Source organism: Schistocerca cancellata, chromosome 5 (genome assembly GCF_023864275.1).
Source record: "Schistocerca cancellata isolate TAMUIC-IGC-003103 chromosome 5, iqSchCanc2.1, whole genome shotgun sequence".
Lineage (NCBI taxonomy): Eukaryota > Metazoa > Arthropoda > Insecta > Orthoptera > Acrididae > Schistocerca > Schistocerca cancellata.
In genome coordinates, this window is record NC_064630.1 from 190,577,400 (window position 1) to 190,589,587 (window position 12,188).

General features: G+C 39.3%; 1 protein-coding gene across 3 annotated transcripts in view; it reads right to left on the reverse strand.

Annotated features, from left to right (window-relative positions):
• Positions 1-12,188, reverse strand: part of LOC126188835 (cAMP-specific 3',5'-cyclic phosphodiesterase 4A-like) — a 323,773-nt gene that overhangs the window by 243,681 nt on the left and 67,904 nt on the right. For all 3 annotated transcript variants that reach the window (XM_049930451.1, XM_049930450.1, XM_049930449.1), the window contains exon 4: positions 6,694-6,794. In XM_049930451.1, coding sequence (XP_049786408.1) covers positions 6,694-6,794 — 101 coding nt within the window. The remainder of the gene's footprint in view (positions 1-6,693; positions 6,795-12,188) is intronic.

Below are 12,188 nucleotides of genomic sequence, written 5' to 3' on the forward strand. Positions count from 1 at the left end.
TCTTACTTCAACATGATAACGCATGTCCACACACAAGTCTGAAAACCCGGGAACATATCGCCAAATTGGGTTGGACACCATTGCCTCATCCACCCTACAGTCCAGACCTGGCACCCTCAGACTTCCATCTCTTTGGGCCGCTAAAAGATTATCTATGTGGAACACACTTTGAAGATGACAAGAGTGTCAGTCATGCAGTGAAAATGTGGCTGTGCCTACAGGACAAGAACATTTACCAACAGGGAATACATGCTCTTCCACAACATTGACATACGGCCATAGAATGAGATGGAGAGTACGTAGAAAAATAGGATACAAGACATGTTGATGTATATTGTCACCAAATTCTGACACTTAGCAACAAATATCTTCTGAGAAAACACGTTACTTATTGAACAACCCTCGTAGCATTGCAAAATAATAAAGAGAACTTTGACCTGATCACAGAATATCTAATCATGAATATACTTACAGTGGATAAGGACAAGACTGTCGTAATGAAGTTCTTGTTAAATTTTAACTAATCTGGAGTGGACATAAAAACTGAATCACTGTTTACTGCTGAAACATCCCTGATAGATATGAATTTTTAGTTTTTGTAATTGATGAATATTTTATGTGAAAACATTAAAACAGCAACCGTAACTGGTAGTTAAATAACATGAAGTACCCCTGACAAAAATCTTTTTAAGCACAGATTGATACACTTGTTAGTCAAAGGATGAACTCCATTATCAGGAATACCACTTTTCTATGCTGCATAATTATTATTATTATTATTATTATTATTATTATTATTATTACTGTCATTAATCAACCCTTACATAACATGGCTATTTACAGAATATTCACAGTCCACAACCTTCTTTTATATCAGTGACTACCCCTAACATTAATGCAGCAATGGCTTTTTTCCCAACTGCCAGCCAGTCTCCTAAAATAATATCAGCCATTACCTTCAGTCTACAGAGAGTTACAAGGTAATGTAACGCAGCTTGACATGGCACTGAGAGTTTCTCTTGGTTGGTTCAAGAGAGGTCTTGTGGAGCAGGCCTATTACATGCCGTAAGATGAAGACAGGGCTCATATAACTTGAGACAGTAAACCTCTTAAAAATGCCTTGATACTGCCAATGTTTATCAGAAACTTACTGTGTACATATCATTCTGTTTTGCGCATGTTTCCCTAAGAAACATAACAGTTTGCCTATTACATCTGCCAGGACAGAGCACAGAAGAATTTATACAAGACCAGAGTCGAGAGCAGCTACGAAGGCAGGTGAGGGTTGGATGCGCAGAAGCATGCAGAAGTGTACCATGTGACTCAAAGGCAATCGCATGCCAGTGACATTCTTGTCTTTGTTCTGTGTGGGTCGTGCTGTGTTTGGAAGTTCTAACTTTTTATTTCAGTCATAGTGTTCCATGCCGAGTGCTGACTGCCTTCATAGTGTTCATTATGAGTCATGGTATGCAATCACACCAAGTTCTACACAAACAGACAAGAGGAATAGTGTTCCATGTGTACCAATACTTAAAGAGAGAATCTTCCACTGAATCCATGCCGGCACAGGGCGTGGGTCGTGCCATTGCCAAATGCCAGGAGCAGACAGCTGAAGCCTGTTGTGTTGGTTTGAGGACTGTTCAGAGAATACCCAGTGAAGCTAAGATGTCTATGCAAGCCTCCACCTCAGCTGTTTCTAAATCACCAGGGAAACAACACAACCGCAAAAAAGAAGTGGGTGAGCTAGATGATGCTGTGAAAAACATTTTGCGTTGCATAGTGTTCAGCATGTATGCTGAAGGCGAGTATCCAACAGCAGAGAAACTAGTTTCACGTATGAAAGAAGCTGAAACTTTTAACGGAAACAAATGGACCATGTTGAGGATACTGAAAGACATGGGGTTCAGGTATCGGATAATGAATGACAGTAGGATATTATTAATGGAATGAAGTGATATTGTAGCTAAGAGGACTGTATTTTTGAGAACAACACAGGAGATCAGAAAAGCTGGCACATCTCGAATTTATTACTTAGTTTAAACTTCCGTTAATCAGAACCACGCAAGGGCTATGTGCTGGAAAATGAGCAATGGGTGTGGCAGATCAAAAGTCCTGTTGGTAAGGGTAGCAGAATTATAGTGCTTCATTTCAGATCAGCAGATACTGGGTTTATTCCCCAGGGTAAGCTGACTTTTAAGACGTAAAAGGTGAAGAATTCTGAAGATTAGAACTGTGAAATGACACACAGAGTCTTCAAAAGGTGGTTTACACAACAATTATTGCCACATATTCCTGCGTCTTCAGTTATAGACATGGACATGCAAACACTGAAGGAGTGTAAAAATCATGACACCCTGTGTCTTTTTACTGTTGAGAAGAGTGGAAGCGGTGCAGACGCAAACGCACATAGTCAGACTGGAGATAAGAAGACCTTTCCAGACGAAGGTAGAGATGACAAAGAAACCAGTCTGCAGGATGTGGGACATCATGCAGTTTGCCATGTGTGGGGATGCTTATTATAAATACCTTCTTTAGCATCTGTATGTGGTCTTCCAACTGTAAGAGTTGTGGCCAATACAAAATATTTAACAAAGGATGTTGTACAATAATTTGTTGGCTAGGAGAGGTATATGAGCTGACCAACTGGATGGGTGACCATGCTCTGGGAGACAACTCTGGAGAATGTAAAGAGATCATTTGAGGTGCACTTAGCATCGAGATAAGGACATGGACACTTCCTGGATGTCATAGGAGCATCACTGCTACCCATTCCTGACATCCAGTGCTAGCAGCTGCCAAAGAAAGGCAGTGCCCATTGCCTTTGCCCTGCCATACCATGGAAGATGTGGCCAGCTGAACCTGTATGCATGGTCACTATATACCTTAATCTTGTCACAAATTGCACTAGCCAATTACAGCATGCCTTCATCTTCAGTGTCAAAGCCTGGCCATTACCGGTGAACATTCTACAACTCTTTCATTGAAGTCCGTCTGCCTATTCCATTTGTCTCTTAACAACCATGATTTTAAAACACTGGTAATGACCCTGAGGATCTTGTTGCTAAAAATGGACAAACTGTTATTCTATTAGTGAAACATTAGTACTTTGCAGATTGTATTTGTAGAGCCATGGTCCAGTCGACTTCAGTTTTAAAAAAATTTGTGACTAATCTCCTTATATTCTTGGGCTAATGCTCCCTATCATTTTTAAATGCCAATGGTCATCCACAACAATCCCGCTATGGAACAACCTCTCATCAGTCTACACTGTTGCTTCTTCATTTTCCCTATATCCCATTTTCCACCTTCTTTTCATTACCTGCTATAGAAAGTGTCTCTCTGAGAGTAATTTTATTTTCTTTCCTCTTCTGACAACCCTTTGTTCACAGTTTTTCAGGTTCTACTGTCTTATTTTATTTGTATCGTTTCCCACAATTATGTGCAGGAATGTTGATTTTTTTCTTCTTTGCACATATCTCCACTATATTTACGTTCTCATTTTTTCCTTCATATACTTTTTAGTTACTAGGCATGACCTCTGGCAATGCCAAATGCTCAGATACTCAAACATTGTATGTGGGTTTTCCTGTACGTTTCTCAGAACTCTTTTACACTTCACAAGGCACTTTATGTATGGGAACATAAGAAACCTAGTTTTATGAAGCAAAAATTAATGTAGTTTTATTTGAAACCGCAAATAGAATGATGTCCCTCTTATCACTTTAAATCCCTCATTATATTTAGTAATTCACTTTTATTTTTAAATTTTCTGCTTTGTACAACAAACTGCAAAATTCAGGTGCATCTTATACTAAAAATTATTATAAAAAGTCAAATGTGTGATTTAAACTTCCTGCCAGTCTTAAAATGGGCATACATTTGATGCTGTGGGAAACCTATCCCTATCTGGCAACACTGGCAGTACCAGTGCACCAATGTGATGAATATGAGTTACAGGGATTCACAAACTTGTTAACACTGTTGCTCTCCAGCCCCATCATCACAAACCCAGACTTCTAGCCTGTGATATATAACTGCAGTTTACAGCACCAGTGAACTTGAATTTTAAAATGATGTGTGCTATCAGTAACAATAGAAAATGTTTGTTAGTAACTATTTTCGTAATGGAAAAAAGTAAAAAGGATTAATATGATATGGGCTATAAATTGAGAGTAATAGAATATGCAGAACAACATGGAGACACAGCAGCTGAGTGGCATCTCGGCCCTCCATGAACAGGAGAAACCATTTGGGATTGGTGGGCTAGTATGGAAGAAATGAAAAAATAAATAAATAACTGAGGAAAGCTAAATGTGCAATTAGAGGACTGAATGCAAACTGGCCAAAACTAGAAGATGGTGATTTTTAGGGATTTTGAATGTCAGTTAGGTTTTATAAACTAAGAATCTTTTTTCGTCTGGCTTTACAATCTAATAATAAAAATGATAAATAAAATAAATGTCGTGTGACTAGGGCCTCCCATTGGGTAGACCGTTCGACAGGTGCAATGCTTTTGATTTGACGCCACTTCGGCAACTTGCGCAGCGATGGGGATGAAATGAGGATGATTAGGACAACACAACACCCAGTCCCTGAGAGGAGAAGATCTCCGACCCAGCCTTGAATCGAACCTGGGCCCTTAGGAAGGACAGGAAAACTCAAATCTGCATGTTTTACGTACAAACACTCAACTGTGTAAAAAGGGAGCTTTCCACATGGGCCTCCAAACTGTTCAACAATCTTCCCACTAGTATTAAGTCCATCGAAGACAACATAAAATTTAGCAAAGCCATGAAGTCATATTTGTTGTGTCGCTGTTTTTACTCTATAAATGAATACCTATAACAGTAATCTTACTGTTTATGTTAAACTGAAAACATTGAACAATGGAGTGAAGTAAACTTAACCAATCTTTGCAATATAATACATTATGATACTGTATGTTAATACATGTTAACAATATTAACTGACATTTTCCAACATCTGTAACACACTGTGTACCATCAGATCAAATGGAAGAAATAAATAAATAAACAGTCAGTCGCGCTGACCACTCAGCTACAGGGGGCGGGCATAAAAATGATAAAAATGTTATTTTTTAGAAACCTGACTGAAAATTACAGTGTGTCTTATATCCCACAATGTCTTATAGTCCATAAAATAAGGTAGCTCAACCATCATTTCAGTAACTTGCGAGACAACACATTTAACGATCTTCCATCTCTTAGATAAAAGATTAATTCATTTTTCTTCCAAAAATTCCTTCATTTCTAAGGTTCCATGCCTCACTTGGCAAAAACGAGACACTTATAGGATCACTTTGTTGTCTGTCCATCTGTCTGACTTTTAAGAAACCTTTTTCTCTCAGTAGTGGGAAGACATATTAAATTGAAATTTTTGTCACATACTAATGTCTACAGTACCTTGGTAGTGTAAAAAAATTTAAGCTTATATGTCAATGCTACATCTACATACATAATCAAGTTTGTACAGAGCCTGCAGAGTTAGAATCCTACTTGTACTTGGCCAATTCTTGCAACAATTCGTCCTTCACAGGGATGACTCTCTCGATCTACAGTATCAGTCACCACCAACTTTGCCCATTCCCCACCCTTCCCCTTCTTTCCCAATATTCACTGGCCAATCCCTCTTTGTTTACTAAAGAACAAAAATTAAATAGTTCTGAAACTTTAAAAACTTTTTTCTATTTTACATGTTTCTATTGACAGTAATAGGAGTTTCATTTCCTGGAAGTAAGTGCAAGTTAGCCATTCCGTCTCCAGTAATTTTTACAGTTTTATAAATTTATTTTTTTCTGGAATTTGTAGTATCAATCAGGATACAAATTCCAGGAACTTCTTTTTACCCCACATAATTTCTTTCCACTTCATGTCCCTTGCAACGCTGTCAAAACTAATCCATTTCCATCAGTAGTGGTGAAGAGTTTAGTGATATGCCCTTCTGTCTACCCACACATGTGGCCAATGAGTTGTTTCTGAGACAAAATAACTAATGATGGCCACAACTCAATTTATAAAATTAGTAGTTTGATACATATTGAAATTACCTAGTGGTTTTTCTCCATTATTAATAATGAAACATGAAATTACACAATCAACAAATAAAAACATCTCAATGGTTACATTTCTTTGAGAGGTACGTAAGATTTGTAGTAACACAGTCTCGGCTTCCTTGTCTTCCATCCGCCACTGTCTCTGATAGTAAATATGATTTCTTATCAGTAATTATTCATTTTAGAAACTTCTATATATGGTATCCTAATTCATACTTGATTCTTGTACACATTGGGGACATTTTCTGTGGAAAGTTGCATTTGTTTGAAAGATAAAGACAGATAGCATTTTAAGGCAAATGATAACTAATTATTTTACTAAAGAAACAAAGAAGTGTGCACATATGCAACGAGGTTGAGGTTTAAGAGGTTTAAAGAGCTTTCATGCTATAAGACACACGAGAGAGAGAGAGAGAGAGAGAGAGAGAGAATATATAGAAATTTCATAAGTAACTAATTAGAAATTGTAGCATGACAGCTCTTTAAACTGCAACCTCATTTCCCATAGACTGAAATCAAATCTTCAAAGTGGCTAAATGCAATGAACAGTACAGTTTTCAACAGTTCTGAGATATATATTTTAGCTTAAGATATAAACATAATACAGAAGTTATTTGTACCTTCTCCTCCTGCAGAAAACAATGCATGGCTTGGGTGACATCTGTTGCATGAATTGAATTGTGGTAAGGATTTGTACTATGATAGCCAGCTTCAACCAGTGCTGCAACAAATAAAAGTAAGTATGTGCAGTACAAACCATTCAGATTAGATGAAAAAATGCTCCAATCCATAGCACTTCACAATTTCATTTTTCCAACTCCAACCCCTACTGAACACAGTGTCTCATTTTACTTAAAGATATGTCCACACTCTCTAACTACATAATTGGTAACAGGCAAGTTCAAACAACAAACTAACATTGACCTCTTGTTCCCAGAGTGTCATACACATGCAACAGGTAGATGTGCTGTATGACAACGCAGCAATGCTGCAAAGGCAGTTGCGCTGAGAGTGCTACCAGAAAGAGTTTTCTGGTAGCAAATCTACTGACTGGGGGGTATGTATAATAATTCAATTTTCCATAATTCAACATTAAAACTTGTAAGTGACAGTATGTTTAGATGATGAGGTAGATCATTCAAATAAAAAAGGTGAAATCCACAAAACAAACTTCTTAATGGCACGTTATCACAGAATGTTCCAGACATAATCAGAAATATATTATATGCAAATGAATGAAAGGAACACTGTCAGCTCACATAGTACACTCAATCACACTTTTCTACTGAATCACTGATCATTGTCTTTCAGAACAGGTGCACATCACAGAGCTATACAAATGATAGTACCAGGTTATGACAGAGTCTGCAAAAGTTGGTAATACACAAGTAATGCTTATCAGAGTAAGTGCGGAATGCTGTCATTCTTTCTTTTATTTTACAATAAACAGAAAGTATTTTTCTAGACATCTCTATCTTGTTATTTTAAAAGATAACACAACTTGATAGTCTGAATTTAAATTAAGCAGTCCTCTGACATGAATATTTTGCCAGCTCCTTCAATGTAAAAGGTCCATTATTTTACCATACTTGGTGACAGATGTCACAAATTAGCTTGCAGGTAAAAGCTGTATCTCATGAATAGACATAATGAAGAATCAGGATTTGATTTTGGTTCTGGAGCAATGTACTCACAATTTTTATTAAATTATCAATATGAATAAAAGTATAAAAAAAACACATTTCTACTGCCATTTTTTATATATTTCACTTTTCTTTTACTGCAAGTTGATAATTCAAGCAAGTTGTGTTAATTCTATGGTAGTGCTAGTTAGCATTCATTTCATTATAAAAATTTCATATCTAATGTATATTTTTGTTTTCTCATGACACAAAATTCAATATTTTTCTAACAAGGAAGTGTGGGTTTTGCTCACACAATAATTTCTGCATCATATATTTACTGTTCTGTAAAGATTCTAGAACATTTCTACTTAATTTTTAGGAATGTCCTGCAAAATTTACTCAGTCCAATCATTTCTTTTACCAGCCACTTGTCTATCATTTAAAACATAATTTATTTATCTGTGTGTAATCAACAACACATTTATATGTGTGTGCAAGTTCCATGAATATGTGAAGTGGCCTCTTGTACAAAAAGGAGGGATCACATGAGAAATCAGTAAAACTACACACAGACAGAATGTATAGTGTCATGTTACCAGCACCATAAGAAAGTTTAGTATAGAGAGCCATGACTTAGGGTATCTGACAGTTCATTTTAGCTTTTGAGACATGGGACAACAAAAAGTTCATCTGCAGTTTTCAATACGTGAGATATTGCATATTTTTATTACATTGGCGTGGTTCTGCAATCTAATTCAGTTCTGTTAAGGTTCAACATTTAGTAGTGGATGCATAAATGAGGCCCGTTTGTGTGGGGAAAAAATCATTTTGGATGCTTGTAATATGTGTGTATCATATCCTGGTACCCATGGCTGTACCAGGATGGCCCCCCTCGTACGCCAACCTATTCATGGGTCGCTTAGAGGAAGCCTTCATGGTTGCCCAGGCCTGCCAACCCAAAGTTTGGTACAGATTTATTGATGACATCTTCATGATCTGGACTCACAGTGAAGAAGAACTCCAGAATTTCCTCTCCAACCTCAACTCCTTTGGTTCCATCAGATTCACCTGGTCCTACTCCAAATCCCATGCCACTTTCCTTGATGTTGACCTTCACCTGTCCAATGGCCAGCTTCACACGTCCGTCCACATCAAACCCACCAACAAGCAACAGTACCTCCATTACGACAGCTGCCACCCATTCCACATCAAACGGTCCCTTCCCTACAGCCTAGGTCTTCGTGGCAAACGAATCTGCTCCAGTCCGGAATCCCTGAAGCATTACACCTACAACCTGACAACAGCTTTCGCATCCCGCAACTACCCTCCCGACCTGGTACAGAAGCAAATAACCAGAGCCACTTCCTCATCCTCTCAAACCCAGAACCTCCCGCAGAAGAACCACAAAAGTGCCCCACTTGTGACAGGATACTTTCCGGGACTGGATCAGATTCTGAATGTGGCTCTCCAGCAGGGATACGACTTCCTCAAATCCTGCCCTGAAATGAGATCCATCCTTCATGAAATCCTCCCCACTCCACCTAGAGTGTCTTTCCGCCGTCCACCTAACCTTCGTAACCTCTTAGTTCATCCCTATGAAATCCCCAAACCACCTTCCCTACCCTCTGGCTCCTACCCTTGTAACCGCCCCCGGTGTAAAACCTGTCCCATGCACCCTCCCACCACCACCTACTCCAGTCCTGTAACCCGGAAGGTGTACACAATCAAAGGCAGAGCCACGTGTGAAAGCACCCATGTGATCTACCAACTGACCTGCCTACACTGTGATGCATTCTATGTGGGAATAACCAGCAACAAACTGTCCATTCGCATGAATGGACACAGGCAGACAGTGTTTGTTGGTAATGAGGATCACCCTGTGGCTAAACATGCCTTGGTGCACGGCCAGCACATCTTGGCACAGTGTTACACCGTCCGGGTTATCTGGATACTTCCCACTAACACCAACCTATCCGAACTTCGGAGATGGGAACTTGCTCTTCAATATATCCTCTCTTCCCGTTATCCACCAGGCCTCAATCTCCGCTAATTTCAAGTTGCCGCCACTCATACCTCACCTGTCATTCAAAAACATCTTTGCCTCTGCACTTCTGCCTCGACTGACATCTCTACCCAAACTCTTTGTCTTTAAATATGTCTGCTTGTGTCTGTATATGTGTGGATGGATATGTGTGTGTGTGCGCGAGTGTATACCCGTCCTTTTTTCCCCCTAAGGTAAGTCTTTCCGCTCCCGGGACTGGAATGACTTCTTACCCTCTCCCTTAAAACCCACATCCTTTCGTCTTTCCCTCTTTCCTGAAGAGGCAACAGTTTGTTGCGAAAGCTTGAATTTTGTGTGTACGTTTGTGTGTCTGTCGACCTGCCAGCACTTTCATTTGGTAAGTCACATCATCTTTGTTTTTAGGTATATATATATATATATATATGAATATAATAGAGGGAAACATTCCACGTGGGAAAAATATATCTAAAAAGAAAGATGATGAGACTTACCAAACAAAAGCGCTGGCAGGTCGATAGACACACAAACAAACACAAACATACACACAAAATTCTAGCTTTCGCAACCAACGGTTGCCTCGTCAGGAAAGAGGGAAGGAGAAGGAAAGACAAAAGGATATGGGTTTTAAGGGAGAGGGTAAGGAGTCATTCCAATCCCGGGAGCGGAAAGACTTACCTTAGGGGGAAAAAAGGACAGGTATACACTCGCACACACACACACACACACATATCCATCCACACATACACAGACACAAGCAGACATTTGTAAAGGCAAAGAGTTACTCTTTGCCTTTACAAATGTCTGCTTGTGTCTGTGTATGTGTGGATGGATATGTGTGTGTGTGCGCACGAGTGTTACTCTTTGCCTTTACAAATGTCTGCTTGTGTCTGTGTATGTGTGGATGGATATGTGTGTGTGTGCGCGAGTGTATACCTGTCCTTTTTTCCCACTAAGGTAAGTCTTTCCGCTCCCGGGATTGGAATGACTCCTTACCCTCTCCCTTAAAACCTATATCCTTTTGTCTTTCCTTCTCCTTCCCTCTTTCCTGACGAGGCAACCGTTGGTTGCGAAAGCTAGAATTTTGTGTGTATGTTTGTGTGTCTAACGACCTGCCAGCGCTTTTGTTTGGTAAGTCTCATCATCTTTCTTTTTTTCAAAATCATTCTTAACCGAATCCAGGTACCTTCTCCTCGGTCTGCCCCGACTCCTCCTACCCTCTACTGCTGAATCCATGAGTCTCTTGGGTAACCTTGCTTCTCCCATGCGTGTAACATGACCCCACCATCTAAGCCTGTTCGCCCTGACTGCTACATCTATAGAGTTCATTCCCAGTTTTTCTTTGATTTACTCATTGTGGACACCCTCCTGCCACTGTTCCCATCTACTAGTACCTGCAATCATCCTAGCTACTTTCATATCCGTAACCTCAACCTTGTTGATAAGGTAACCTGAATCCCCCCAGCTTTCGCTCCCATACAACAAAGTTGGTCGAAAGATTGAACGGTGCACAGATAACTTAGTCTTGGTACTGACTTCCTTCTTGCAGAAGAGAGTAGATCGTAGCTGAGCGCTCACTGCATTAGCTTTGCTACACCTCGCTTCCAGTTCTTTCACTATGTTGCCATCCTGTGAGAATATGCATCCTATGTACTTGAAACCGTCCACTTGTTCTAACTTTGACCCTCCTATTTGGCACTCAATCCGTTTATATTTCTTTCCCACTGACATTACTTTCGTTTTGGAGATGATAATCTTCATACTATAGTCCTTACATTTCTGATCTAGCTCTGAAATATTACTTTGCAAACTTTCAATCGAATCTGCCATCACAACTAAGTCATCCGCACATGCAAGACTGCTTATTTTGTGTTCACATATCTTAATCTCACACAGCCAGTCTATTGTTTTCAACATATGATCCATAAATAATGTGAACAACAGTGGAGACAGGTTGCAGCCTTGTCTTACCCCTGAAACTACTCTGAACCATGAACTCAATTTACCGTCAACTCTAACTGCTGCCTGACTATCCATGTAAAGACCTTTAATTGCTTGCAAAAGTTTGCCTCCTATTCCATAATCTTGTAGAACAGACAATAACTTACTCCTAGGAACCCGGTCGTATTACTTTTCTAGATCTATAAAGCATAGATACAATTCCCTGTTCCACTCATAACACTTCTCCATTATTTGCTGTAAGCTAAAGATCTGGTCCTGACAACCTCTAAGAGGCCTAAACCCACACTGATTTTCATCCAATTGGTCCTCAACTAATACTCGCACTTTCCTTTCAACAATACCTGAGAAGATTTTACCCACAACGCTGATTAAAGAGATACCTCTGTAGTTGTTACAATCTTTTCTGTTTCCATGTTTAAAAATTGGTGTGATTACTGCTTTTGTGCAGTCTGATGGAACCTGTCCCGACTCCCAGGCCATTTCAATTATCCTGTGTAGCCATTTAAGA